The 27,461-nt window shown below is 60.5% G+C and overlaps 1 protein-coding gene across 1 annotated transcript; it reads left to right on the forward strand.

The window, feature by feature from the left end:
* Positions 1-407: 407 nt before the first annotated feature.
* Positions 408-27,461, forward strand: LOC125338963 (ubiquitin-conjugating enzyme E2 Q2). The gene is made up of 13 exons (XM_048329997.1): positions 408-640; positions 6,787-6,888; positions 10,222-10,326; positions 14,773-14,829; positions 16,217-16,357; positions 17,368-17,452; positions 18,419-18,479; positions 19,335-19,425; positions 20,720-20,778; positions 24,126-24,174; positions 24,294-24,389; positions 25,121-25,187; positions 27,382-27,461. Exons 1-13 carry the CDS (start codon positions 461-463, stop codon positions 27,411-27,413), a joined length of 1,125 nt encoding a protein of 374 aa, XP_048185954.1. The 5' UTR covers positions 408-460; the 3' UTR covers positions 27,414-27,461.

A 27,461-nucleotide genomic window follows, 5' to 3' on the forward strand; every position in this document is an offset into this window, starting at 1 on the left:
GTGGGCTCAGCCCTCCGCGGCCCCGCCCCGCGCGGCCCGGCTCCGGGCGGCGGCGGGGAGGTCACGGGCGGGGGGCGGGGCGCGCGCTCCCGAGGGCGGCGGGCGGGGGCGCGCGCGCGCGCGCGGAGGGGCGGGCGTTCCGGCGGGGCGGGGCGGGGCCGGGGGCAGCCCTTTCCCGGGCGAGGGCGCGGACGGGGGCGGCGTCGCGGTCGCCCTTTTAAGCCGCGGGGGCCGGCGCCTCCCGCCGGCCGAGTCGGTTACAAAGGCAGCCGCGGCTCGCGGAGGCCGCGCGCCCCCCGCCATTTTCCCCCGCCGCGCTCCGACGCGGGCCGCCGCGGCCGCGGGCAAGGCGGAGCCCCGAGAACGCGGCCCGGGCCGGGCCCCGCGGGGGCGGCCGCCGCGCCGGCCCGCCGAGGCCGGACGCTCCGCCCGCCGCCCGCCTCCCGGAGATGAGGGGAAGATGTCGGTGTCCGGGCTCAAGGCCGAGCTGAAGCGCCTGGCGTCCATCTTCGACCCGAGCCACGAGCGGTTCCGCATCGTCAGCTGGAAGCTGGACGAGCTGCACTGCCAGTTCCTGGTGCCGCCGCCGCCCGGCAGCCCGCGCCCGCCGCGCCCGCTCACGCTGCACTGCAACATCACGGTGAGGGGGCCGGGGCCGCGTCCCCCGCCCGGGGCGCCCGGCCGCCGGGCCGCGCCGCGCCGCCCCCGCTCCCCGCGGGAGGCCGCGCCCCCCGCGCCGCCATTGGCCGCCGCCGCGCGGGGGGCGGGGCGCGGGCGGGCCCGGAGGTCACGCGCCCGCGCCGCCATTGGCCGCCGCCGGCCCGGGGGGCGGGGCGAGGGAGGAGCGGGGCGGGAGGCCACGCCCCCGCGCCGCCATTGGCCGCCGCCGGCCCGGGGGCGGGGCGTGGGGAGCGGGGCGGGCGCCGCCCGGGCTCTTCAGCCCCCGGCGGCCCCGCTCCGCGCCCGTTGCCCGGGCAGCCGGCCGCCGCGCCTCGGGGCCCGCGCGGTTTCGCGCTTCCCACCCTCGGAAGCTCTCCGGCTCGCTTGCTCTCCATGGCCACGCCGTGCTTTCCACGGGTGCGGCGGGCGGGCCGCCCCGCGCGAGCCCGGGCCCCGGGCAGCTCCTCCCCTTCCTCCGCCCTGGCCTCAGTTTCCCCGGCTGTTGTCACTCGCGGGGTCACGTGTGCATTTGTTGTTAGAGTTGGTGTTGGAGGGCGCACCCACGCCGGGAAGGGGGTCCCTGCCGGGACGGACGGGGCGTCCCCGGGCCCCTCCCACGGAGCGGGCCGGTGGGGGGGGACTGTGAAGCCCGGTGGCTGGTGGGCGCGGCCGCGGCGTGGAGCCGATGGGCCCGAGGCCGGGGTGGTGGCCGCGGCGCCCCGGGCCGTGCACAGGGGGTGGGGGGTGGGGGTGGGGCGCGACCGCCCGCGTGGCACCGGCCCCGCCTGCCTCAGGCCGGCCTTCCTGCGGAGGTGCGGGGGCCCGGGCCGCGTGCTGGGCCCCTCGAGCCGGCCGGAGGCCAGCGAGGTCAGGACGCGGCTGGAGAAAGCAGGGGCCCGGGCCGGAGATTCTTCCTAATATGGAAAGCAGGAAGCGGTGAGCAGAAGCCCTGGCCCCGTGGTCGGGGCTGGGGCCTTGGTTGGGGCCTTGGGCGGCCTCCAGGGCCTGGGGCCTGGACGGCCAGGCCTGTGGGGTGCAGGGGCCTGGGCGGCCACGATGGCTTGGGGCCTGGGGCCTTGGGCGGCCTCCGGGGCCTGGGGCCTGGACGGCCAGGCCTGTGGGGAGCAGGGGCCTGGGGCGGCCACGATGGCTTGGGGGCCTGGGGCCTTGGGCGGCCTCCGGGGCCTGGGGCCTGGACGGCCAGGCCTGTGGGGTGCAGGGGCCTGGGCGGCCACGATGGCTTGGGGCCTGGGGCCTTGGGCGGCCTCCAGGGCCTGGGGCCTGGACGGCCAGGCCTGTGGGGTGCAGGGGCCTGGGGCGGCCACGATGGCTTGGGGCCTGGGGCCTGGGGCCTTGGGCGGCCTCCATGGCCTGGGGCCTGTGCCGGCCGGGGCGGCCCCTCAGGCCAGCAGGGGTTTGGAGGAGACTGGACTGGACTTGTCGGCAGAGGGCCCCAGGGTTGCTCCGGTGCACTGGGACCGTGTGTCCGCACCTGGACCCGGAGCCGTCCTGTGTGGCGGAGAGTTTTCCCTCCTTCCTGCCGCCTGCCGGTGGGGTTGTTACTGTCATCACTCTGCGTTTGTGTGTGGGGGGGCGGGGCGGTGGGACTTGAACTCAGGACCTGGACGCTGTCCGGTAGCGATTTTTGCTCAGGACTAGGTGTTAGACCACTTGAACCACAGCTCCACTTCCGTTTTTTGGGGTCTACTGGGAGATGAGCGAGTCTCATGGACTTTCCTAGGTGGAGAGGCTTTGAACCGTGGTCCTCAGATCTCCTGAGCAGCCACGGTGACAGGCGGGAGCCACGGGCATCCAGTTTGGGCTGCTGGCATTTCTAATGCCAAGAATACAGGCATGTTATCTCAGCCACATCACCAGCAGCCACCACTGGAGAACCAGGGTGCCACTGATAGGGCCTGTCACAAAGAGTGGAGACGCTGCTGAGTTGGACTTGGGGGGGATCGTGTGTGGGTGCTGTCTGCATCGGGGGGGATCGTGTGTGGGGTGCTGTCTGCAGAGGCTGAGTTGGACTTGGGGGGATCGTGTGTGGGTGCTGTCTGCAGAGGCTGAATTGGACTTGGGGGGGATCGTGTGTGGGTGCTGTCTGCAGAGGCTGAGTTGGACTTGGGGGGATCGTGTGTGGGTGCTGTCTGCAGAGGCTGAGTTGGACTTGGGGGGATCGTGTGTGGGTGCTGTCTGCAGAAGCTCTTAACACGGAGCCACTGGTGAATTGCAACAGACATGAGGAGAAGATAATCGTGGTGGTAGGCGCTTAGTATGAGCGTGTGCTGACTTTGTTATGGAAAACATCACCAACGTGCAACCGTTGCACAGAGGAGAGAAACACTGTGTTTCCAGTCTTGTTTCACCCCTGCCCCATCTTGGATTATTTTGAAAAGGATTCCTCACATATCACTCAGAGTTCAGTCTGTGTCTCTGAGATAATGACTCTAAGCATGGATGACTGTTTTGATGAAATCTTACACAGCTTATTTACGTTGCTTGAAAGGGAAAGAGCAGGGAAAAAATGGTGTTGCATTTCAAGTACCAGGACCTTCTATGGTGTGTGTGTTTCCCCTTCTCTTTCTTCTACCGGGATTTTCTGAAACAGCTTGTAGTTTACTAAAAGAATTAATGAGTTTGATATCTTCTGTGGCTTCTCTTTAGACAGCTAAATAGTTATCTCTTCCACTTGCTAAACCTTGTCTCTCCATGCTTGCTAAGCCTCATTCTTGTAACATTTGATTTGTTTTGTTTTTGTTGCCAGTCCTGGGCCTTGGACTCAGGGCCTGAGCACTGTCCCTGGCTTCTTTTTGCTCAAGGCTAGCACTCTGCCACTTGAGCCACAGTGCCACTTCTGGCTTTCATCTGTATATGTGGTGCTGAGGAATGGAACCCAGGGCTTCATGTATATGAGGCGAGCACTCTACCACTAGGCCATATTCTCAGCCCCTCATTCTTGTAACATTTGAAAGGATGGCACCTGAGTAATTCTGTAAAGACACTGCTCATTTTGCTCAGCTGTTTTTCCTGTGTGGAGTGCCCCTCCTCCCCCCTCCCTGTCACCCCAACTTGTCTCTTGTGTGGTTGGGTGCCCTGCACCCTGCAAGGCTCCCCTTCCTTCCTCAGTTCTTAACCATTTATCTCTGCTTTGGTTTTCTCTCGTTCTCTCTCTCTCTCTTCTGATCCTGGGCCTTGGACTCAGGGCCTGAGCACTGTCCCTGGCTTCTTTTTGCTCAAGGCTAGCACTCTACCACTTGAGCCACAGCGCCGCTTCCAGCTTTTTCTGTGTATGTGGTGCTGAGGAATCGAACCCAGGGCTTCATGCCTGCTAGGCGAGCACTCTACTGCTACATTCCCAGCCCTCTGCTTCTGTTTTTCTAAGTTTTGCTAAAACAGAATCCCCCGCCCCTTTGCCAGTCCTGGGGCTTGAACCCTGGGCCTGTGAGCTGTCCTGAGCTTTTGTGCTCAAGGCTGGCGCTCTACCCCTTGAGCCACAGCGCCGCTTCTGGCTTTGGTGGTTAGTCGGAGATGAGAGTCTCATGGCCTTTCCCACAGGGGCTGGCTTCAAACCAGGATCCTCAGCTCTCAGCCTCCTGAGGGGCTGGCGTTACCGCCATGAGCCACTGGTGCCTGGCTTCTGAAGTTTTTTTTTTTTGTCTAATAATGTCTAATTATGTCGTATGCTTTTTCTGTGTGGCTTGGTAAGCGTCTTGGCTGTGTCTGGGGTGGGGGAGGCGGTGTTGGGTACACGTCTCCTGTGCTCGCTGTCGGCTGCCCATGGCCGTCCGTCCATACTGCTCATTGTATGCGGCTCTCAAGTGGAGCCCTGAAATCGAGATGGCCTTGGGCAGAAACCAGGCTCCCCGCCTCTGCTAGTGCGGCCCCTCCACTGACTAGCTCCCTGTGTGAGCACGAGTCTGAACTGCCTGGAAAACCAGCTGCCTAGGAAGGGGCCGAAGTGCAGAGCGTGCCACGCCGGCACAGGAAGGCGCACGAGCTCGCCCGCGGCCACCGGCTCCGACGGAGGTGAAGCGCCCCGCCGGGATGGAAGCTGCCCTGCCCACGCCCAGGAGCTTGGGTTTTGTCGGGCTTTGTAACTGTGAAGCGCTCTTTTTGAACCTCAAGGAGCCTTTCTTACTTTGGTGTTCTGCGATGCAAACTTAGCTGTTGTTTTTCCATTTTTGGTAAACATATCTAATTGCCAGTCAGTGTTAACAGTTGTGTGGTTGTGTGATCACACGTGCATGAGTGCACACACACACACACACACGTGCAGCTTATTTTTATGGCTTCTTTCCTTAGTCCTTTGGAAATACTTAGCAGAGCCTGGCAACCCCCTCGCTCCTTTTATGGACTTGGCGGTAGCCGGGAACGCTTGGCGGGGAATTGGAATAAAGAGATCTTCCTCAGAAAGTAAATTAGTTGGTAAATGAAAAGTTGATTCTTGTGTTGTCTATATAACGTAAATCATTTTTTCTGCAGGAGTGGCTTTTGGTGGAACATTTTTGTGTAGTTGATTTGCCTTTATTCTATCCAAAAATGTCTCTCCTGCATCAGAAGATCCTGCGTCAAAGTAAGGCGGATGCTGGTGGCCCCCGCCCGTCACCCTCGCTACGGAGAAGGCGGAGGGCCGACGGTGGTGGTTTGAAGTCAGCCTAGGCAGGAAAGTCCATGAGACGTATTTCCAATTAACCACCAAAAAGCCAGAAGTGGAGCTGTGGCTTACGTGGTAGAGCCTCAGCCTTGAGCAAAAAAGGGGCAGTGAGTTCAAGCCCCGAGACCAGCACACAAAAGAAAAAAGTCCATCCAGGAGGGAGAGATTCAGACCTTCAGGGAATCACGGAGCCCGCTCTGTGTCAAACAGTACCGGGCAATGGAGGTACAATAGCACAGCTCATACTGAGCGCCCTGGGGAGCGCGCGCGTGTGTGTGCGCGCGTGTGCGTGCGCGTGCGCGTACGCTCGCGGCCATGCACTGACGCCGTTCCCGGCTCACTGGGGTGACGCCGCGTCTTACTGGGAAATGCTTCACCACGTTCTCGTGGGCGGCCAGGCGGTGCTGATCTCATCCCCCCAAGTGGACTTGGGGGGCCCCGGAAGACAGCGCACTGCCCTTGGGCAGAAGGAGTCCGTGTCTTCCACCCGCCGGCCGAGGGCCTGCCTGTCCTGACCACGCCTTCGTGCCCTTTGAAAGAGGAGGCCTCTTCCCCTGTGCATGGTGTGTGTGCACGTGTGTGTGCATGGGTGGGCGCGTGCTGGTCCTGGGGCTTGAACTCGGGGCCTAGCCACTGCCCCTGACGTTTTTTTTGCTCAGGGCTGGCACTGTACCGCTTTACACAACAGCTCTGCTCTGGCTCCGTGATAGCTCACGGGAGATGAGAGTCTCGTGGGCTTTTCTGCCTGGGCCACGGTCCTCAGATCTCAGCCTCCTGAGCAGCTAGGATTCTAGGCACGAGCCGCAGTGCCTGGCTGGGTGGTGTGTTTTGTGCAACTTAGATCTGGAAAAGGATACTAGCAGATAGGTACTCAGGCCAGCGGGTTCTCGGGCTTCTGAGTTAGGTCACCTCTGCTGAGGAGAAGCATTATCGCCGCGGGGGGCGCACCCCTTTGTGACAGCGGTCTGCCAACGCTCCTGGAGATCATTCTGGCAGGGGGTTCCTGCTGGGTCTCTGAAACAGCCTGGGGGCAGAGTCCGTCTCTCTCTACTTGAGCCCCCCCACTCCATTTGCCTGGCTCCACCCACCCGGGAATGGATGGGTGGGAGCCTTTGTGCTTTTTCAGGTTTTGTGCTAGTTCTGGGCCTTGGACTCAGGGCCTGAGCACTGTCCCTGGCTTCTTTTTGCTCAAGGCTAGCACTCTGCCACTTGAGCCACAGCGCCCCTTCTGGCCATTTTCTATATATGTGGTGCTGGGGAATCAAACCCAGGGCTTCATGTATACGAGGCAAGCACTCTTGCCATGAGGCCAGGGAGGGCCCAGCCCTCCCTGTTTTATTGTGCTACTTTGTATCCCCTGGTAAATGTTACAGGGTTCCACACTTACCCTGTTCCTTGGTGGTTGGGCTTAGCTGTATGTCCAGGTTGGTGTGTGTGTCCGTGTGTCTAACCCTCTGTCTCTGCCACAGGAATCGTACCCATCTTCCTCCCCAATATGGTTTGTGGACTCCGATGACCCAAATCTAACATCAGTTTTGGAACATCTAGAAGAAAACAAGAGCAACAATTCGGTGAGAAAAGGAGCCAGACTATTTTTTCCCTTTCTTATCATATATAGAAATTAAGTGTGAAGAGGTAATATAATATCAGAGGGGTTAACAACCAGGCGATTGTTTAGTTTGCTGCTTGTTTTAAAATTCAAGTTCTGCCTGAAGCCTGGTGTCTCTCCTCTCACTCTCACGTGTACACATGCGCGCGCACACACACATACACACACACATAACCTTGATGTAGGTGGGGAATTAGGGATTCCTTTCCCCTGCATTCTCACCATTGAGCCAAGTCAGCCTGGCAACAGCCCATCCCCCGCGCAGCCCTGCGCTCAGCTCAGTCCCCAGGACCCCTGAGAAAAAGAACCCCCCGGTGCCTGCGGCTCCCGCTGGCTCCCGCTGCAATCCCGGCGACTCAGGGGGCTAGGGTCTGGGGGTCCACTCAGGTGGCTGGGGTCTGGGGATCCACTCAGGTGGCTGGGGTCTGGGGGTCCACTCAGGTGGCTGGGGTCTGGGGATCCACTCAGGTGGCTGGGGTCTGGGGATCCACTCAGGTGGCTGGGGTCTGGGGATCCACTCAGGTGGCTGGGGTCTGGGGGTCCACTCAGGTGGCTGGGGTCTGGGGGGTCCACTCAGGTGGCTGGGGTCTGGGGGGGTCCACTCAGGTGGCTGGGGTCTGGGGGGGTCGCAGTTTCAAGCCTGGCTCAGTAAACTGCCAGACAAGCCGGAAGTGGAGGTGTGCCTCGAGGGGTGGAGCAAGCAAAAAGTTGCTCAGGGATGGTGCCCAGAGCTCAAGCCCCAGAACCGACACACACACACACACACACACACACACACACACACACACAGAGAGAGAAAGGTATGTGAAACTAGGAATTACCTTTGAAGCTTTCCATTTAACATATTGGGCCTTGGGTAAATAAAAGGAGGAAGTCACTGTGAAAAGGTATATGTTTTCCCACTTGATGAACATGGAAAAAAAATGTCTTTGTAAATAAACTTCTAAGTGTCCACTGTGAGAAAACTAATAAATAAGACAAAAAAGAAAGTTGAAATCTCCCATGATTCTCGTACCTCATCTGACCACTGTTTCCTATTGTCTTCCCTTTTTTTCCTTGTTAATAAAATATATATCCTTATATAGGTTTGAGTAGCTATGGTTCTATTTTATATAGTTTAATAGCTTTTTGAATGTTATTGTGTTATTTCCTATGAAGTCATAAAGTTATTACCAAGAAAAAAAGATCATTTGATTTGGAGGCATTGTGATTGTAAAAGTCAAGGAGCCAGTTGGAGAAAACGTTTTTTTAGTGGTTCTGGAAGTGACCACATAGCAGCTCCTGCCCACTAGGCAAGTAAGTGCTGTGCCATGGAGCCAGGCCCCCCAGCTGTTCTCAAAGTGGCCTGTTAAAGTCTGTCTTAGGGGCTGGGAACATGACCTAGTGGTAGAGTGCTTGCCTTGCATACCTGAAGCCCTGGGTTCGACTCCTCAGCACCACATACACAGAGAAAGACAGTGGCGCTGTGGCTCAGGTGGCAGAGTGCTAGCCTTGAGCAAGAAAGAAGCCAGGGACAGCGCTCATGCCCTGAGTTCAAACCCCAGGACTGGCAAGGGGCAGGGGGGAACAATCACAGGACTGTTTCCAAATTTCAAGTAGAAAATATAATCGTTTTTTATTGTATGGACAATTGTAATAAAAGAAAATCTAGACTAAGCTTAGACGTACAGGGTTTATATCAGGAAAATTATGAACTTTTGTTAAGCAGAATGAGAAACTAGGACTCTGAGTTACTGCGTGGGGAGCTCCATGTGATAAATAGGCTCAGTTATGTTCATGTTTTCATCGTAGTTTATAATCCAAATGCAGTGCTAGTGAAAATCTCACCGGATTTAGTTCTGGAACTCAAGGGAATGTTTCTCAAGTTTGTTTAGTTTTTTTTTTTTGTTGTTGTTCTTTTCCTCGTGCTGGGAATTGAAGCCAGCGTGAGGAAGTCTTTGGGCAGGTAGGTGCCTGTCACTGAACTGTCCCAGCTCCTCAAAGAAAAGCAAACAGGCTGGGCCCTGGTGGCTCAAGTCTGTCATCCCAGCTGCTCGGGAGGCTGAGATCTGAGGATCGCAGTTCAAAGCCAGCCAGGGCAGGAAACTGTGAGACGCTCATCTCCAATGAACCGTCAGAACACTGGGGGTGGGGCGGCGGCCTTGAGCCGAGGAGCTGGGGGACGCGCCCGGGCCGAGTTCACCTTGACCCTGACCGGTTCTCACAGTCGAGCGTCTAGAGACAAGCCGTGAGTGCTGCCGTCCTTGTTGCACTAAAGCTGATGCGCTTGTCCTGTCCAGTGCGCCCGCCCAGCCCCCACGCGGCCCCGTGGGGAGCACGTTCACAGCTGACTGCCCTCGTGGGAACGTTTATTACCTAGTGTCCATCACTAAAGAGTTGGCTAAATAAAAGCAGTGGTAATGTCGTTCTATCGGTTGTGGTTCGCGTGGAGCGCAGCGCGGAGCGCGTGCAGAGCCGGGCGTGGGGAGCGGCCGCGGGGCAGCGCGGTGAACCCTGGCGCCCGCTGGTCTACCTGCGCTCCTCCCTGGTTGGAGATAGGAAGCCGCCAGTGGAACGCAGGCAGTGCTTGGAAATGGTGGCTGGCTTCCGTGGGGGCCGTGGCACGTGGGCGAGCAGAGGATGGCGAGACCGCAGGGCCTCCCTGACCCGGCCCCTGCCCTCGTCTCCCCCAGGCCCCTGGCCGAGGCTGTGGGACCCCCCCTCCCCCCCGCCCCACCTCAGACCCGAGCACGGCTGGAAACCCCTGCGGTGTGCCACGCGTGTGAGCCCGCGGCGTGGCCCTGGTTTGTGGGTGTGAGTGGGACGGAGGGGGTCACGGAGCTGCTCACCTGCGGCCCACTGCGCCGCCGCCACCTTTTTTCTTTTTTTTTGCCAGTCCTGGGGCTTGGACTCAGCAGGGCCTGAGCACCGTCCCTGGCTTCTTCCCGCTCAAGGCCAGCACTCTGCCACCCGAGCCACGGCGCCACCTCCGACGTGCTGGAAGTTGATTGGAGATGAGAGTCTCACAGGCTTAACCTGCCAGGGCTGGCTTTGAACCGCGATCCTCAGATCTCAGCCTCCTGAGTAGCTGGGAGGACAGACGTCGGCTCCGGCACCTGGCTCTCTTGTTCTCTTGTTTAAACAGTATTATATTAGCAGCCCTTGAAACCGCCTTAGACTGTCGCCGTCCTTGTAGGCCTCGGGCGCGGGAAAGGCGCCGTCCGCCTCCCGCGGATTGGTGCGGTAGACGGCGCGTTCTCCAGTGTCTTCCGGGGGCTCCTGACATGGCGCTTATTTTCTGCCGTGTGTTTTGCAGCTTCGCCAGCAGTTGAAGTGGCTGATCTGTGAGCTCTGCCGATTGTACCGCCTTCCCCAGCACCTGGACGTGGAGATGCTGGACGAGCCCCTCCCCGCGGGCCAGGTAACGTGCCGCCGCCGGCCGCCGAAGCCAAGGGCCCCGCGGGCGCCATGCTTCCTCTCCCCATCCTCACACAACTTCACTTAGAGCCGCGAGGCTTGGGCGTGCCTGTGGTGTCGCTGTGCGTCAGTGTCGGTAGGCCCTAGAAATAACCTTGGCCTTCCCTGCAGCTGCTTCTGTCTCCGTGAGAGCCCCACTGCCCCCCAACCCTGGGGTGTTGGTTTCCACGGTGTTCCCCACCCTCTTCACCTGAAGTCCACCTGCCCCAAACGTGGTTCCCACGCATCGGGAATGTCCCCGCCCCTCCCCCCACCCCACGGTTCACCCCACGGTTCAGCCCACCTACACCTGCGCCTGTCCTGAAGCCCCTCTTCCCACCCTCGCTCCGGAACAGCCTTTTCTTGGCAGTGTCTTCCGGGGTGAGTCTTGGTCCGCGGTCCCTCCCTCTCTCCGGCACCCCCGGGGGGGGGGGGGCGGCGGCCCTGGGCCCGGGAGGAGGCCCCCGTCACTCCGGGGGCTCTCTTGTCTGATCGGGAGTGGAACGCGTGGCCTCCTGGATCCTTGGCTTAGAGCTCGCTCCGCTGTGTGCGAGTGAGCGTGTTGCAAGGAGAAGCCCGAGGAGGAAGGGAGAATGCGCGTGCGTGGAGAAGCCACAGCCCACACAACAGTGGCTTTGCGTCTTGGTCCTGCTGATCGATCATCTGCTTCCGCCGTGGGCTGACCCCTCGTCACTCTGTGCCTGGGTGTGGGTGTGTGCGCGTGTACCTGGGTGTGTGCGTGTGTACCTGGGTGTGTGCGCGTGTACCTGGGTATGTGCGCGTGTACCTGGGTGTGTGCGCGTGTACCTGGGTGTGGGTGTGTGTGCGTGTACCTGGGTGTGTGTGCGTGTACCTGGGTGCGTGTGCGTGTACCTGGGTGTGTGAGTGTGTGTACGTGTGTGGGTGCATGCCCGTGTGTGGGTGCGTGTGTGTGCCTGTGTGTACCTGCGTGCCTGTGTGTCCGTGCCTGTATCTGGGTGTGCACGGACGTGCGTACATGTGTATGTCTGTGCCCGTGTGCGCGTGCGTGCACGTGTGTCGGGCTCCTGGGTGTTGATTGCCCCCCTTGTGTTACAGGACGACGTCTGCCGTCTTAGGTGGACGTAGAACATGGTTTCTGGGTTAGATAACAAAGTGCCCTCACTGCATCACCTTGCATTCCCGCAATGGGCGTCGTTGGAGTGGGAATGATAACGGTTTTATTTCTGGATTTCTTTTCTCTTCTCTTGAGGTTGTGATTTATTTTGCTCTTTGGTGGTTAATTGGAGATAGTCTCACAGCCGTGCGTGCGTGGCTGGCTCTGAACCGTGGTCCTCAGGCCTCAGCCTCCTGAGTAGCCCTGGGCGGGCGGGGGGGGGGGCCCTTCCTCCTCCGTGTGCGCGCTTAATGGACAGCGAGTGTCTAGACGCCTGTCGTACGTGTCCCGCGTCCTTTCTCGTTCTTCAGCCATGGGGAAGGGCTTGTTCACGCTCATCTTCGTGAACATAGTCATCCAGCTCTGTGAGGGGCACTGGCCCTCTGCTCTGCTTTCCGCCTTGGTTTCTCCCTTTCCTCTCTCTAGAATCTTTTTTTTTTTTTTTGTGCCAGTCCTGGGGCTTGAACTCTGGTCCTGGGCGTTGACCTGAGCAGCTTTTGCTCAAGGCCAGCGCTCTGCTGCCTGGGCCACAGCGCCACTCCCGGCTTTTCCCGCAATGACCAGCGTCTCCTGGGCTTGTTGTGTTCCGGAAGCTGCCGCAGCTGGACGTGAAAGCTTCTCCTGAAGCCCATCAGCGTTGTGGTTCATCTGCAGCGAGTTGAGTTCTGTGGAGCCATGGCTGGTGGTAGATAGCATATTTTCAAAAAGAAAATGGACTCTTGACTGTGATGATTATTTTCAGCTTTTTTTTGGGGGGGGGGAGGGAGGGAGGGCTACTGGGGCTTAAACTCTGGGCCAGGGCACTGTTCGTTAGCCTTCTCTCTCAAGGCTGGTACTCTGCCCGTTGAACCACAGCTTCATTTCTGGCTTGTTGCTGCTTAATTGGAGACAAGAGTCTCGTGGACTTTTCTGTAGGGGCTGGCTTTGAACTGTGATCCTCAGATCTTAGCCTCTTGAGGAGTTAGGACTCCCAGTGTGAACTACCAGCACCCAGCATATTTTCATTTAGTTTTACAAAGCTTCTGTTCCTTTATCACATGTCTGAGTTTTAAAAATGTAAAGATTAATGCATATCAAGTCAAAAAGGTTGATACCTGGGTTGGGAATGTGGCCTAGTGGTGGAGCGCTCGCCTAGCATGCATGAAGCCCTGAGTTCGATTCCTCAGCACCACATACACTGAAAAAGCCAGAAGTGGTGCTGTGGCTCACGTGGCAGAGTGCTAGCCTTGAGCACAGAGAGGCTCAGAGACTGCTCAGGCCCTGAGTTCAAGTGCTAGAACCAGCGCTTCCCCACCCCCCCAAATAAAAGGTTGACATTTCAGGGGTCAGTTTGGCGTGTTCATTATAAACAGAGCTATGTAACTATATGAGTAAAATTTTCATATTTTTAAATTGTTTAAAGTGTCTTCACTTTTCTTAATATATGACAAGTAGCCTTTATTCCTAAGGCATCTATTACTTTGAGTTATGTAGGATGATTCTTGCCAGGCAGCAGGGGCTCCCGCCTGTCCTCCCAGCTACTCAGGAAGCTGAGATCCGAGGCTCATGGTTCAAAGCCAGCCTGGGCAGGAAAGGCCAAGAGACTCTTATTTCCATTTGACCACAAAAAAAGCTAGGAGTGAAGCTGTGGTTTAAGTGGTAGAGTGCCAGCTTTGAGTGAAAAAAGCTCAAGGGCAGCAGCATCCAGACCTTGAGTTCAAGCCCCAGGACTGAGGCAGAAAACAAAGGAAACCACAGCAGTGCGAGCAGGTAGATTCCTTCTTAAGAAGCTGGCAGGTGTTATCTGGAGTTAAAAGTAAGTGTTCAGCTTTCAGCAGGCCGCCGCCAGCCGCGCTGCAGTGGGTGGTTCACAGCTGGTCCCCAAGCTTTGCGAGCAGCTTCTGGTCTACTGTGGTGCGTGGACGGCGTGCACTGTGGTGTGGACGGCGTGCACCGTGGTGCGTGGACGGCGTGCACCGTGGTGTGTGGACGGCGTGCACTGGTGTGGACGGCGTGCACCGTGGTGTGTGGACGGCGTGCACTGGTGGCGTGGACGGCGTGCACCGTGGTGTGTGGCTGGCGTGTATAGTGGCGTGTGGACGGCGTGCACCGTGGTGTGTGGCTGGCGTGTATAGTGGCGTGTGGACGGCGTGCACTGTGGTGTGTGGCTGGCGTGTATAGTGGCGTGTGGACGGTGTGCACTGTGGCGTGTGGACGGCGTGCACCGTGGTGTGTGGCTGGCGTGTATAGTGGCGTGTGGACGGTGTGCACTGTGGTGTGTGGACGGCGTGCACTGGTGGCGTGGACGGCGTGCACTGTGGTGTGTGGACGGCGTGCACCGTGGTGTGTGGCTGGCGTGTATAGTGGCGTGTGGACGGCGTGCACTGTGGTGGCGTGGACGTCGTGCACCGTGGTGTGTGGCTGGCGTGTATAGTGGCGTGTGGACGGCGTGCACCGTGGTGTGTGGCTGGCGTGTATAGTGGCGTGTGGACGGCGTGCACCGTGGTGTGTGGCTGGCGTGTATAGTGGTGCGTAGGCGGCGTGCACTGTGGTGGCGTGTGGACGGCGTGCACTGTGGTGTGTGGCTGGCGTGTATAGTGGCGTGTGGACGGCGTGCACTGTGGTGGCGTGGACGGCGTGCACCGTGGTGTGTGGCTGGCGTGTATAGTGGCGTGTGGACGGCGTGCACTGTGGTGGCGTGGACGTCGTGCACCGTGGTGTGTGGCTGGCGTGTATAGTGGCGTGTGGACGGCGTGCACCGTGGTGTGTGGCTGGCGTGTATAGTGGCGTGTGGACGGCGTGCACCGTGGTGTGTGGCTGGCGTGTATAGTGGTGCGTAGGCGGCGTGCACTGTGGTGGCGTGTGGACGGCGTGCACTGTGGTGTGTGGCTGGCGTGTATAGTGGCGTGTGGACGGCGTGCACTGTGGTGGCGTGGACGGCGTGCACCGTGGTGTGTGGCTGGCGTGTATAGTGGCGTGTGGACGGCGTGCACCGTGGTGTGTGGCTGGCGTGTATAGTGGCGTGTGGACGGCGTGCACCGTGGTGTGTGGCTGGCGTGTATAGTGGCGTGTGGACGGCGTGCACTGTGGTGGTGTGGACGGCGTGCACCGTGGTGTGTGGCTGGCGTGTATAGTGGTGCGTAGGCGGCGTGCACTGTGGTGGTGTGGACGGCGTGCACCGTGGTGTGTGGCTGGCGTGTATAGTGGTGCGTAGGCGGCGTGCACTGTGGTGGCGTGGACGGCGTGCACCGTGGCGTGTGGCTGGCGTGTAGCCCTGGCAGCTGTTTTCTGTTTCAGAATGGAGCACCGGAAGAGGAGCCCTCAGAAGAGGAGGAGGAGGAGGAGATGGCGGAAGTAGGTATTTATGTAGCAGTCACAGTTGACAGACATCTTCCTCTCCTGGGGTTTGAACTCAGGGCCTGCTTGCTGTCCTTGTAGCTTTTTCTCAGTAGCTTCCGGGGGATGAGGGTCTCGTGGGCTCTCCTGCCTGAGGTGGCTTAGAACCGCGATCCTCAGCGCGCAGCCTCCCGAGTAGCCGGATGCCGGGGGAGCCGCCGCCGCTCCTGTCTCCTTGTCGCTAATGTGCTTGGGGAAGAGCAGATGGAAAGGTATCTGACTTCTGAATCCCTGCTCTTCCTCTAGCTAATGATAACCCTTTGACCTCTGTGGGTTTGATTTTCCAGAAAATAAGAGCTCTTCACAACAATTAGCATTCCAATTTTATTTACGTGGAAGCGGCTAGCCTTGAGCTGAAGAGCCCAGGGACAGCGCCCAGACCCAAAACATTCTATTCACATTTCATAGTCGAGCTGAAGTAAAAGTAAGTTGGAAGAATTAGGGCTGCCACACCGCTGCTTTGGCCTGTGTGTGCGTAGCGCCGGTGTTGCGGGGGGCAGAGGGGGGGGCGCCCTCGGTTCCCTCGGTTGGCTGAGTGTCACCCCAGGGCTTTTCCCCCGATCCTTTGCTGGCCGATGGAGGACTAGACCTGTCTGTCTGCCACTTTGGTGTTGTGGGTCATGACAGTGTTGAAGAAGAGACCAGGCAAGTGAGAACGAGCAAGAGAACCAGAACCAGAACAGGAGTGACAGCTTGCCCCAAGACTTGGACAGTGCCTGCCTAGCAGGCAGAACGCACTGAGGAGCCAGCTGCACCCTCTCCCTGACTGGGGAAGGGATGGGGGGGGGCGCTGAATTTTAGAATATAAGGTAATTATACCACAATCCAGACATTATCCACTCAAGTCGTGCACAAGCAATCTCCAGCTGAAAGCTGGCGGGTGGCTGAAATCTCCACCAAATCTTTGCCCCAGATATATATCTCAGCGAGAAATCTCTGAATTCATACAGAAACAAGGACCAGGCCACCCTCAAGAAATCAGTGACTTCCCAGTGGAGGAAGAAAGAAAGCTCAGTAAACCCACAAAGTGAAATAAATGAGGTGGTGTCTAAACACGTGAGCGACCTGGAGGATCCAAGCAAGAGAATTGAGATAGCAGCTAGAGGGCAGAAACAGCGAAGGCTCAGTGTAGAAGTTCCCCGTCCCTGTTCCTGTGCCCTTTCTCTTCAGTCAAGAAAAGTGGGCTGGGATGTAGCTCAGTGGCAAAGCGCTTGCCTAGCAAGTGCAATGTCCTGGGTTCGATCCCCAGGACCAAAAAAGAAAAGACAAAAAAATACAGTTAAAAAAACAAATAAAGAACGTATAAAGTCACGTGAACAAGCCGATGGTTTCCCTCTTTTTGCAGGATATCGAAGACTTGGATCACTATGAGATGAAGGAAGAAGAGCTTAGAAATGGGAAAATGGCAGAGGATGAAGGAATTGAAAAAGAAAATTTAGCAATATTAGAGAAAATTAGGAAAACTCAAAGGCAAGACCACTTAAATGTAAGTGGGTGGGAGTCTCGAGCCCCGATGTGTGTGTGTGTGTGTGTCTGTGTGTGTGTGAGTGTGACTCTGGGCATCTCGTTAGGACTCCCATCGGTCTGGAGCTGGTGGCTCGTGCCTAGAAATCTGCAGCTCCAGTAGGGTAGAAAGCAGGAGGGTTGAGGGGCCGAGCCAGAGCGCAAGCCCCAGCAGGAGGGAGGGGTGGGGTAGGAAGGGGGCGGTGCAGGTGGGGGGGGTGGGGGGGTGGAGACGGACCGTCCACACCCGTCACCTCGGCCCTTGTGAGTCACCAGCTCCTCTGAAACCCAAAGCAGAAGCCAGCCGCCAAGCCAGCTATGACCCCTTTCCCTCCCGGGGGTGGGCCTGGTGCCCAGGCAGGCCTCCCGCCCTCCGCCCTCCCCCTCGCCCCTCTGAGGCGGGCCTGTGCTTTGTCCTGCCGGGATCAGCCAGAAGGAACCTTGTCGGTGAGGATGTCAGGACGAGGGGTCTGAGCCAGGGCCCGGGCCACCGGGGTCCCCCATCGCAGCTCCCCAGGGGCTGGGATTACAGGCGTGCGCCCGGGGTCCCCCATCGCAGCTCCCCAGGGGCTGGGATTACAGGCGTGCGCCCGGGGTCCCCCATCTCAGCTCCCCAGGGGCTGGGATTACAGGCGTGCGCCCGGGGTCCCCCATCGCAGCTCCCCAGGGGCTGGGATTACAGGCGTGCGCCCGGGGTCCCCCATCGCAGCTCCCCAGGGGCTGGGATTACAGGCGTGCGCCCGGGGTCCCCCATCTCAGCTCCCGAGGGGCTGGGATTACAGGCCTGCGCCCGGGGTCCCCCATCGCAGCTCCCCAGGGGCTGGGATTACAGGCGTGCGCACCCGGGCCCGCCCTGTTTTGCCTTCTTGAGGTTGAGTGCTGCTCTGGTTTCACAAAGTCATTGTAAACTTTTATGGCTAACCGATGTAAATACCTTAACTCTTTCTGTTCTTGCCTCAGTGGACTTTGTCAACCCCAAGTCTCTTGTTTCAGGGTGCAGTGTGCGGTTCAGTGCAAGCCTCAGATAGACTCATGAAAGAACTCAGGGACATATACCGATCGCAGAGCTACAAGTCAGGTAAGGGGCACTGGGCTCTTGTGCCCTCCTGGGAGTGTCCTTTCTTATTATGGAACTGGATAGAGTGTTCCAGAAGATACAGGAGGTAGAATGAGATGAGTTTGTTTTTTCGGGTTTTTTAAGTAAATTGTATTGATATCTCCCACATATGTAGTGTGTGTATCTGTGTGTGCGTGTGTCTCACACTTCTTTTTGATTGGGATTTAATGTCCATGATTTTTATCTCCTGGCAAAAGTATGAGTAATGCTGTTTTGTGGGATAAGGTGAGTCTAATTCATTGGATAAGGAAAAGAAGCACTGCTAAGTTGATTAAAAGACAAACCAGCGTCATCAGCTCTCACTGGGTGGGATGGGTCATGCTTCTGGTTCTTTCTCCCCGGTGACAGTCGGTATCGTGAGACCTTCAATAGCGGTTAACTTGTTGAGCTTGTTTGGAAAAATAGCATCGTGACACAGTCACACCTGCTTCGGGTGATGGAGTAAAGGTATTAGAATCGCATAAAAGCAGTGACAACCCATCCAAGAATGCAGGATGGGCCCGCCGGCTGTCCCGATAGCTTTCTGCGTGGGAACTCGAGTGGCTCCTCTGTGGAAGCGGGGATGGGGCCGGGGCCGGGGGCGGAGGCGGAGGCCGGGGGCGGAGGCCGGGGCGGGGGCGGAGGCCGGCCTGGCCCGCACCCAGCCCCGGGTTCCCCGCCTCAGCTCCGCACACAGAACAGGCCAGAGGGGCTCAGGCGGCAGGGTGCCGGCCTGGAGCCGAAGAAGCCGGGGCGGCGCCCGGCCCCGAGTTCAAGGCCCAAAGCGTGGGCTCCTGGAGCTGAGCGCTTGGAGGCGGATTTGTCTCTGCGGTGTTGACATTAGCGAGGGCGAATAGGCAGGCACGGGGCGGGAGGTTCCCGGCCGCGGGCCGGAGCAGCGGGCCGGAGCAGGCGGGGGCGACGGGAGTGACGCGCGTGTCTGCACAGGGGCCTACTCGGTGGAGCTCATCAACGACAGCCTGTACAACTGGCACGTGAAGCTGCGCAAGTGAGCCGGCGCCCCGGGCCCCGCCCCCTGCCATCCGGGCCCCGCCCCCTGCCACACTGCCCGGGCCCCGCCCCCGGCCACACTGCCCCGGGCCCCGCCCTCTGCGCCCCGGGCCCCGCCCCCTGCGCCCCGGGTCCCGCCCCTGCCACACTGCCCGGGCCCCGTCCCCTGCCACACTGCCCGGGCCCCGCCCCCTGCCACACTGCCCGGGCCCCGCCCCCGGCCACACTGCCCAGGCCCCGCCCCCGGCCACACTGCCCGGGCCCCGCCCCCTGCCACACTGCCCGGGCCCCGCCCCCGGCCACACGGGCCCCGTCCCCCGCCCCGGGTTCCTGTGGAAATCCTTCTGGGGTTATTAAAACCAGCCCTCCCCCCCTCCCCTCCCTCTCCCTCCCCCTTCTTTCCTCCTCTCTTCCCCTCCCCTCTCCCGGCTTGCACTGGCGCTGCAGAGCCCCCTCCACGCGTGGCTTTGGCAGCTTCATTGGAGATGAGTCTCGCCCACCTTGCTGCCGGCCCTGGCTCTCAACTCGGTCCCGGAGCCCAGCGCCCAGCGGCTTGAGCTCTGGCTGAGGCCTGGCTGCCGCCGCGGGGCGTGCCCGGGACTGGGGCCCCCTGGGTGGCGCCTGCCTGTGCGGCCGCGCTCGTGCGGGGCGCCCCGCTTTTCTGCGGGGCGCGCAGTGTTTGGAAGCGTGGTTGCGTTTCCCGTTTTTCACGTGTCTGGTTTTGGAAGGATGCTGACCCGCAGCTTGCGGGCGCGGGCGTTGCGGGTGCGGCCCGGTGGCGGGCGGCAGGCGCTCCTGGGCTGTGGAGCCCCCGGCTCGCCGGCCTGAACGGGCTTGTGTTTTGCCGTCCTAGGGTCGACCCCGACAGCCCTCTGCACAGCGACCTTCAGATCCTCAAGGAAAAAGAAGGCATCGAACACATTCTGCTCTGCTTCTCTTTCAAGGTGAGCAGTGGGAAGGGGATTGACGGCCTCGAACGCGAGCGTGTCCTTCTGCCAGCGGCTTTGGAAGAGAGCTGGGCATTATCCGCACATCCGATAGATCAGAACTTCCCCCAACCGAGTGCCAGCACACACACACAGGCCTGCATGTGTGTATAATAGCGGTGTCTATCTAGATACGCACACACACACGCACACAGACACACAGACAGGTGTATCCAGGATAGCACTGTTTACTATACCCCAAAGCCCCTGTTCCAATGACATGGAGCATGTAGTGTTCATAAAGCAGGCCGTAGCTGTGTGCATCAGGAGAGGTGAATGGTTTTTCAGTTCTGGGATTTGAACTTGGGGCCGTTGGAACCATACCCTCATTCCTTCGTGCTTTAGCTCATTTGCTATCTGGACTCTTGCATTTCTGCACAAGATGGCCGCTCGGGTCGGTTTGTTTTTTGAGGTAGTGTGGCTGGCTTTTCTCGCCCCCGCTGGTCTTGAACCCGGGTCCTCCCACCTCTGCCTCCTGCGGCCGCCGCCCCACCACCACCTTCTTTTTTTTTTTTTTTTTTTTTTGGCCAGTCCTGGGGCTTGGACTCAGGGCCTGAGCACTGTCCCTGGCTTCCTTTTGCTCAAGGCTAGCACTCTGCCACTTGAGCCACAGCGCCGCTTCTGGCCGTTTTCTGTATATGTGGTGCTGGGGAATCAAACCTAGGGCCTCGTGTATCCGAGGCAGGCACTCTTGCCACTAGGCTATATCCCCAGCCCCCCCACCACCTTCTTGAAATAGCCCAGAAGTCCGTGTTTCCTCTCCCACTGTCCCTGTTCTGTCGGCTGCTGTCTTCGGCGAGCGCAAGTGGCATCTGCTGGCTGAGGTCGCCGGTTCACTCTGGCTGACTCTTGTGGGGTAGCTCATGAAAAGCCCAGGCGGACGATCAACAGCTGAACCCCTCGAGCCGGACGCCCCCAGAGCTCGGGAAGGGACTGTGCTTTTCGTCTGAGAAGCCTCCACTCTTTTTTTTTTTTTTTGGCCAGTCCTGGGCCTTGGACTCAGGGCCTGAGCACTGTCCCTGGCTTCTTCCCGCTCAAGGCTAGCACTCTGCCACTTGAGCCACAGCACCGCTTCTGGCCGTTTTCTGTATATGTGGTGGTGGGGAATCGAACCCAGGGCCTCGTGTATCCGAGGCAGGCACTCTTGCCACTAGGCTATATCCCCAGCCCCGCTTTCTAGGTTATTTTAAAATCCGCTCCATAGTACAATGTTGAGGGTGTTCCTAAAATGAATGAAACTTGTGCTTTCTAGGATAACTTCCCATTCGATCCTCCCTTTGTTCGAGTGGTCTTTCCCGTCCTCTCCGGAGGGTAAGTTGAAGTGATTAATTTTCTTTCAGATGTTAAGTGTGCATCGGAATCACGAGGAGAGCCAGTTCAATGGTGGCGGGCGCGTATTCAGGGCTGGGTTTGGGGCCCGTTGTCAGAGTCATTGCTATGAACCGTTGATTTGTTCCTGGCAGTTTCCAGTGGTTCCTACTTGTATGCTTATCATTTAAAAATGGAGTGTCACTAGGCACTGGTAGCTCACGCCGGCCATCCTGGCTGCTCAGGAGACTGAGATCTGAGGGTCCTGGTTCAAAGCCAAGCCTAGGCAGGAAAGTCCGTGAAACTCTTTTATCTGTCATAAATTACAAAACAAAACAAAAAGTAGATGTGGCGCTGTGGCTCAAGTGGTCAGGTGGTAGCCGTGAGTAAAAGCAGCTCAGGGGCAGCGCCCAGGCCCCCCATCCAACACCAACCAAGCCCTCCGCGATTTGACGGGGTGGAGGCGCATGCCAGCAGTCCTGGTACTTGGGAGATGGAGGCAAGAAGATGGCGAGTTCAGGGCCAGACCGGGGTCTGCGTGCGTGCGTGCGTGCGTGTGTGTGTGTGTGTGTGTGTAATGCCCACCTACCGACCCTCCATCCATCGTCTCATAAAAAGAGTGTTTCTCGAGCGGGAATTGTGGTTGGGGATTTCGGGGACGTCGTGCTCTGACCCTTGCTTGCCCGCGCTCGGCTGGGCCGGGCATTGCGAACACCCTGGAATCGCCTGCCCGGGAGCCCCAGTTCCCTCTGCAGATCATAGTTGTCAGGTCTGGTTTTCCTCAGTTTCCCCTCACTTCTCGTAAAGGGCCGTGGAGTCGCAGAATGTTCCTGGGCTTGGCTGCTTGTGGGGGACCATGGTGTGGTGATGCGCATCGAAAGGTGGGGTCCTTCTGATGATGGTGACAATGGCGTTTAAGTTCAAAGCACCCACGGTGGGCGCCGCGCCGTGGCCCACGCCTATCCTTTCAAGGTTCAACGCCAGCCCTGGCAGGACTCTCCTCTCCAAGGAAGCATCCAGAACGCTGCAAGTGGAGCTCGGGCTTAAGTGGTAGCAAAAAAGCTCAGGGGCGACGCCAGGTGCCCCCAAAAGAAGGATGGGGGCCTGAAACAGCATCAGGGTCCCGGCTCTCCGTGCCCATCTCTGCCGCGTGGGCACCTGTGTCCCGCAGTGGGGGAGGGGGTGGGGGAGGGGGTCCCCGGCTCTCCGTGCCCATCTCTGCCGCGTGGGCACCTGTGTCTCGCAGTGGGGGAGGGGGTGGGGGAGGGGTGGGAGGGTCCCGGCTCTCCGTGCCCATCTGTGGGCACCTGTGTCCCGCAGTGGGGGAGGGGTGGGAGGGTCCCGGCTCTCCGTGCCCATCTGTGGGCACCTGTGTCCTGCAGTGGGGGAGGGGGTGGGGGAGGGGGGTCCCCGGCTCTCCGTGCCCATCTTCGCCGCGTGGGCACCTGTGTCCCGCAGTGGGGGAGGGGGTGGGGGAGGGGGTGGGGGAGGGGGGGTCCCTGGCTCTTTGTGCCCATCTCTGCCGCGTGGGCACCTGTGTCCCGCAGTGGGGGAGGGGGGTGGGGGAGGGGGTGGGGGAGGGGGGGGTCCCCGGCTCTTTGTGCCCATCTCTGCCGCGTGGGCACCTGTGTCCCGCAGTGGGGGAGGGGGTGGGGGAGGGGGGTCCCCGGCTCTCCGTCCCCATCTCTGCCACGTGGGCACCTGTGTCCCGCAGTGGGGGAGGGGGTGGGGGAGGGGGGTCCCCGGCTCTCCGTGCCCATCTCTGCCGCGTGGGCACCTGTGTCCCGCAGTGGGGGAGGGGGTGTCAGTTAACCCAGCCGGGAGGGGGGAGGGACAGAAGGGGGGAGTGTCTTAGAGGCCACCCCCACTGAGGCCTTGCATCTGGAGGGCCTGCCTGGCGGCTGGGGGGGGTCCAGGCTGCCCACACTCGGTGACGCCGGCCAGGCCGGGGCTGCGGGGACGGCCCGAGCCCTGTGTGCGGGGCAGGCCTGGCTTCGTCCTCCCTGCTGGTTTCCAAGCGAGCCCCGCCCCGCCCCGCCCCGCAGCAGCGGCGTGTCCTCTCTGTTCACACGCTCTGTTTTGTTTCTTGTGCGTCTCCTACCCTGTTTCTTTCTCTCATTGTAGTCAACCTAGTAAATAAAACTAGCTTTTTACAAACGAAACCTTATGATGCCATCTACCCTCTTAGAGGGCACGTTAAGTGCATTTCTATAGTCAGCGTCCGGGCTGCACCCCTCCCTCCTTCCGGAAGGTTCTGGAAGCCTGTCTCGGGTGTGCCCTTCAGCGATGGCCCTGCGTCCTCCGCAGCGCCGTGGCTCCGCCTGTCACGGGAGCGCTGGGAACGGGAACGGAGTGGCGGGGAGCCGGCTCGCACACCCGCCGTCCGTCCGTCCAGACACACCGTGAGCCGCGGTGCCGCGTGGGTGCGTGGCAGCCGCGTGTTTTGTTTGAGGCAGGAGGAAAGGCGGACGCTTGCTGTCGACGTTGACTTGGGAGCCTCGGCAGTGGGGAGGCCTGGAGGGGGCTGGGTGTCCTGGAGGCCCCCGCAGCCCCGTGCCCGGTGCGGGGGTGTGGGGCCCCGGGCCGCCCCGTCGGCGAGGCGAGGCGTGGGACTGAGCTCTTCGGTTGCGTTGGTTTCTGTGCGCTGGTGCGGGGCCTGGGCTCCGCCCCTGAGCTTCCTGCTCCAGGCCGGCGCTCTGCCGCGGGGACCACACTCCACTTCCCGCTCTGGAGGCTCACTGGAGGGAGAGCCTCAGGGACTCTCCTGCCCAGGCGGGCTTTGAACCGCGATCCTCAGATCTCAGCCCCGAGTGGCCGGGATGACGGGCGGGGGCCGCCGGCACCTGACTGAGTTCTTAGTTTGTCACATCTTGTGAGTCAGGAGAGATTCCATTACCAAGAAGCCCGGTGGGTCATGTGGCGTGGCGGGCCCTGTGGCCTGGCAGGTCATGTGACGTGGCGGGCCGGGTGGCATGGTTGTGGGTCATGTGGCCTGGCGGGTCACGTGACGTGGCGGGCCGGGTGGCGTGGTCGTGGGTCGGGTGGCGTGGTCGTGGGTCGGGTGGCCTGGCGGGCCGGGTGGCGTGGTCGTGGGTCGGGTGGCATGGTCGTGGGTCGGGTGGCGTGGTCGTGGGTCGGGTGGCGGGCTGGGTGGCGTGGCGGGCCGGGTGGCGTGGTCGTGGGTCGGGTGGCGTGGTCGTGGGTCGGGTGGCGTGGCGGGCCGGGTGGCGTGGTCGTGGGTCGGGTGGCGTGGCGGGCCGTGTTGGCGGCCGGGCAGCCCCGCCGGCCGTGTCTGGTGGCCCCGCGCAGGGTGCGGCGTGCGTGGCGAGCCGAGTCCCCGTGTCTTGCAGGTACGTGTTGGGAGGAGGCGCACTGTGCATGGAGCTTCTCACCAAGCAGGTAACGGAGCCATCCTCGCACCCCGTGACCCTGAGGGGGGCCGCCTGCTCCGGGAGCCGCCGGGTCTTGCGGTGTGGACCGTTTCAGCGGCGCCGCGCTTCCCCTCCCCCTCCCCGCAGGGCTGGAGCAGCGCCTACTCCATCGAGTCCGTCATCATGCAGATCAACGCCACCCTGGTCAAGGGCAAGGCCCGGGTGCAGTTCGGGGCGAATAAGGTACGGGTTGGCTTCTAAAGACCCTCACGCACCGCCCGGGATCCGCCCCGCCCCGAGCGAAGCAGGGCACCTGCCACTATCTGCCAGTGTGCCGGAGGCTTCCGGAGAGGCGGCGCTGCCCTGGCTAATGCGCGGAGACCCCCGCACCGCACCCTCCCCGGAGGCCACGGCCACTTCCTGTCGTCCCCGCGAGGGGGCCACTGTCCCGGGGCGGAGGGCTAGAGGAGCGAGCCGATTCCTATCAAAGCCCAGGTTTTGCTTCCTGCTCCTGTAGTGACGAGCGTGGTTTTGCTTCCTGCTCCTGTAGTGACGAGCGTGGTTTTGCTTTCTGCTCCTGTAGTGACGGGCGTGGTTTTGCGTGGTTTTGCTTTCCGCTCCTGTAGTGACGAGCGTGGTTTTGCTTTCCGCTCCTGTAGTGACGAGCGTGGTTTTGCTTCCTGCTCCTGTAGTGACGGGCGTGGTTTTGCTTCCTGCTCCTGTAGTGACGAGCGTGGTTTTGCTTTCTGCTCCTGTAGTGACGAGCGTGGTTTTGCGTGGTTTTGCTTCCTGCTCCTGTAGTGACGAGCGTGGTTTTGCTTTCTGCTCCTGTAGTGACGAGCGTGGCCCGGGGGGCTTCAGGCGCGGCGGTGTTGAGCCCCCGGGCGCTCCCCCTCCTGAGCGTCCGTAGCCTGCCGTGCCGCGCGCCTGGCCTGCTTTGCCCGGGCGATTGAGTCTGTGCCCTTCTCTTTCAGAATCAGTATAACCTCGCCCGAGCCCAGCAGTCCTACAACTCCATCGTGCAGATCCACGAGAAGAACGGTACGTGGCGCCGGCGCGGCTGCCGCCTCTGCCCGCCCGTGCCGGCGCCAGGACCCTGGCCCCCCGGGGACGGAGGCCGGGCCCCCCCGGCTCCAGCGGGGCCCCGGCCAGCCTAGGAAAGCACAGCCCGAGACGCTGGGCGTGGCGGCGGGCCTCCGTCACCGGCCAGGCAGGAGGGGGAGGGGGACCCTGTCCCCAAAACAGCCAGGGTGAAAAGCTGTGGCTCAGCAGTGCAGCACCAGCCTGCGCCAGGACGGCGCCCCTCAGTTCAGTGAAGTATCACCTCCCCCCCAAATACGCGCTGGGGTCCGCACGGCAGCGTCAGGACCCGGGTTCTGTGCTGCCCCTCGCAGTTTCATTCCATCCCTCGCGGCAGAATACCCTTCCTTAACGTGCCTCCCATCGGGCTCGTGGCCTGGACGGGGTGCGGGGTTCCCCGCGTGCTTGGTGGAAGGGGAGTCCGGTAGCCTGCGATGCCTCTGGCCCACCGCGGCCAAAGGTGGGAGCCGGGCGGGCAAGCGCGCCCCGCCGCTGTAGCCGGGCGCCAGGGCGGCCCGCTGCGTCCCGGGGAGCAGGCCGGCCGTCCCTCCGGGCCGCCCCTCGGGGGGCGCTCACCCCCAAGCTCCGCCCAGGGCCACGTGCTGCCGCACGCTTGCGCACAGTCACCGCTGCTTCCTTGCCCTGCTTACGCGGCGCCGTCCCCAGCTTCTCTGCTCAAGGCCGGCGCTCGACCCCTTGAGCCACAGCGCCACTTCCGGCTGTGTGGCGGCTCCAGGGAGAGGAGCGTCTCAGGGACCTCCCGCCCGTCCTGCCTCAAACCAACATCCTCCCATCTGTGTCTCCTGAAGAGCTAGGGTGGCGGGTGTGAGCCCCTGGTGCCGCGCCCGCCCGCCTCCCCTCTCTCCCTCCTTCATTCTGTCTGTCTGTCTGTCTGCCTGCCTGTCTGTCTTTTTTGCAGGTCCTGGGGCTTGAACTCCGCCTGGGCACTGTCCCTGAGCCTCTCTGTGCTCTCATTGTCGAGACAGCTAGCGTTCTACCACTTGAGCCACGGCACCATTTCTGCCTTTTTCTAAGTAGTTTATGAGAGATTAGTCTCCTGGACTTTTCTGCCCAGGCTGGCTTCAAACTGTGACCCTCCGAGCTCAGCCTCCAGAGCAGTTAGGATGACAGGCGTGAGCCAGCGTGCCCGGCTCCTTCTCCTTTCTTAAGTCAGACATTGTAACCGCCATTCACAGAAGCTGCACGTGCGAGAGGGCAGTGTGTAAGCTTAGCAGGGCTCGCGGAGTGGCGGGCTGAGAAACAGAAGAGCTACCTCTGGGTTTAAATTTTTCTTCATTTCGATAATATCTTATACAACTTAGAATCAGTCCTTGGGCTTGAACTCAGGGCCTGAGCACTGTCCCTGAGCTCTTTTTGCTCTACCTTGAGCCACAGCACACCACTTCTGGCACTGAGGAATCGAACCCAGAGCCTTGTGCATGCTAGGCAAGACTCTTCTGCTAAGCCCCGCTCTCAGCCCTCGTTTTTATTTTTATTTTTTATTTTTTTGGCCAGTCCTGGGCTTGGACTCAGGGCCTGAGCACTGTCCCTGGCTTCTTTTTGCTCAAGGCTAGCACTCTGCCACCTGAGCCACAGCGCCCCTTCTGGCTGTTTTCCATAGATGTGGCGCTGGGGAATCGAACCGAGAGCTTCATGTGTAGGAGGCAAGCACTCTTGCCACTAGGCCATATTCCCAGCTCTCTTGTTTTTATTTTTAACTGACAGGTGGCACTGTATGCCTTTGTCACACGGGTGGTGGTCTTGACATGTGCGGAGAGCTCAGCCCAGAAGGCCACGGCGGTGTGGGGGTGGTGGTGGCGGTGGTGGCGGTCCTGGGACTCGAGCTCGGGGCCCGGGCGCCGTCCCTGAGCTCTTCATCTCCAGGCTGGCGCTGTGCCACCTGAGCCGCGGCGCCACTTCTGGGTTCTCTGGTGGCTCCTTGGAGATGAGCAGCTCACGGCCTTCCCTGCCCGGGCTGGCTTTGAACCGCCATCCTCGGATCTCAGCCTCCTGAGTAGCTGGGACGGCGGGCGGGAGCTGCTGGCACCCAGTTCTCTCCCCACGTTGAGATGCAGGGCAGGGAGCCCCGAAGCTGTGCCGCTCCGCGACTCCTCCCCACCCGCCGCCTGACACCCCCCCTTCCGTTCCCTTCCAGGCTGGTACACGCCCCCGAAGGAAGATGGCTAGCCGGCGCCCACCGTGCGACTGCCGAGACCTCCCCAGCGCCCCGACACC

This window comes from Perognathus longimembris, chromosome 20, assembly GCF_023159225.1.
Source record: "Perognathus longimembris pacificus isolate PPM17 chromosome 20, ASM2315922v1, whole genome shotgun sequence".
NCBI classification, from domain to species: Eukaryota; Metazoa; Chordata; class Mammalia; order Rodentia; family Heteromyidae; genus Perognathus; species Perognathus longimembris.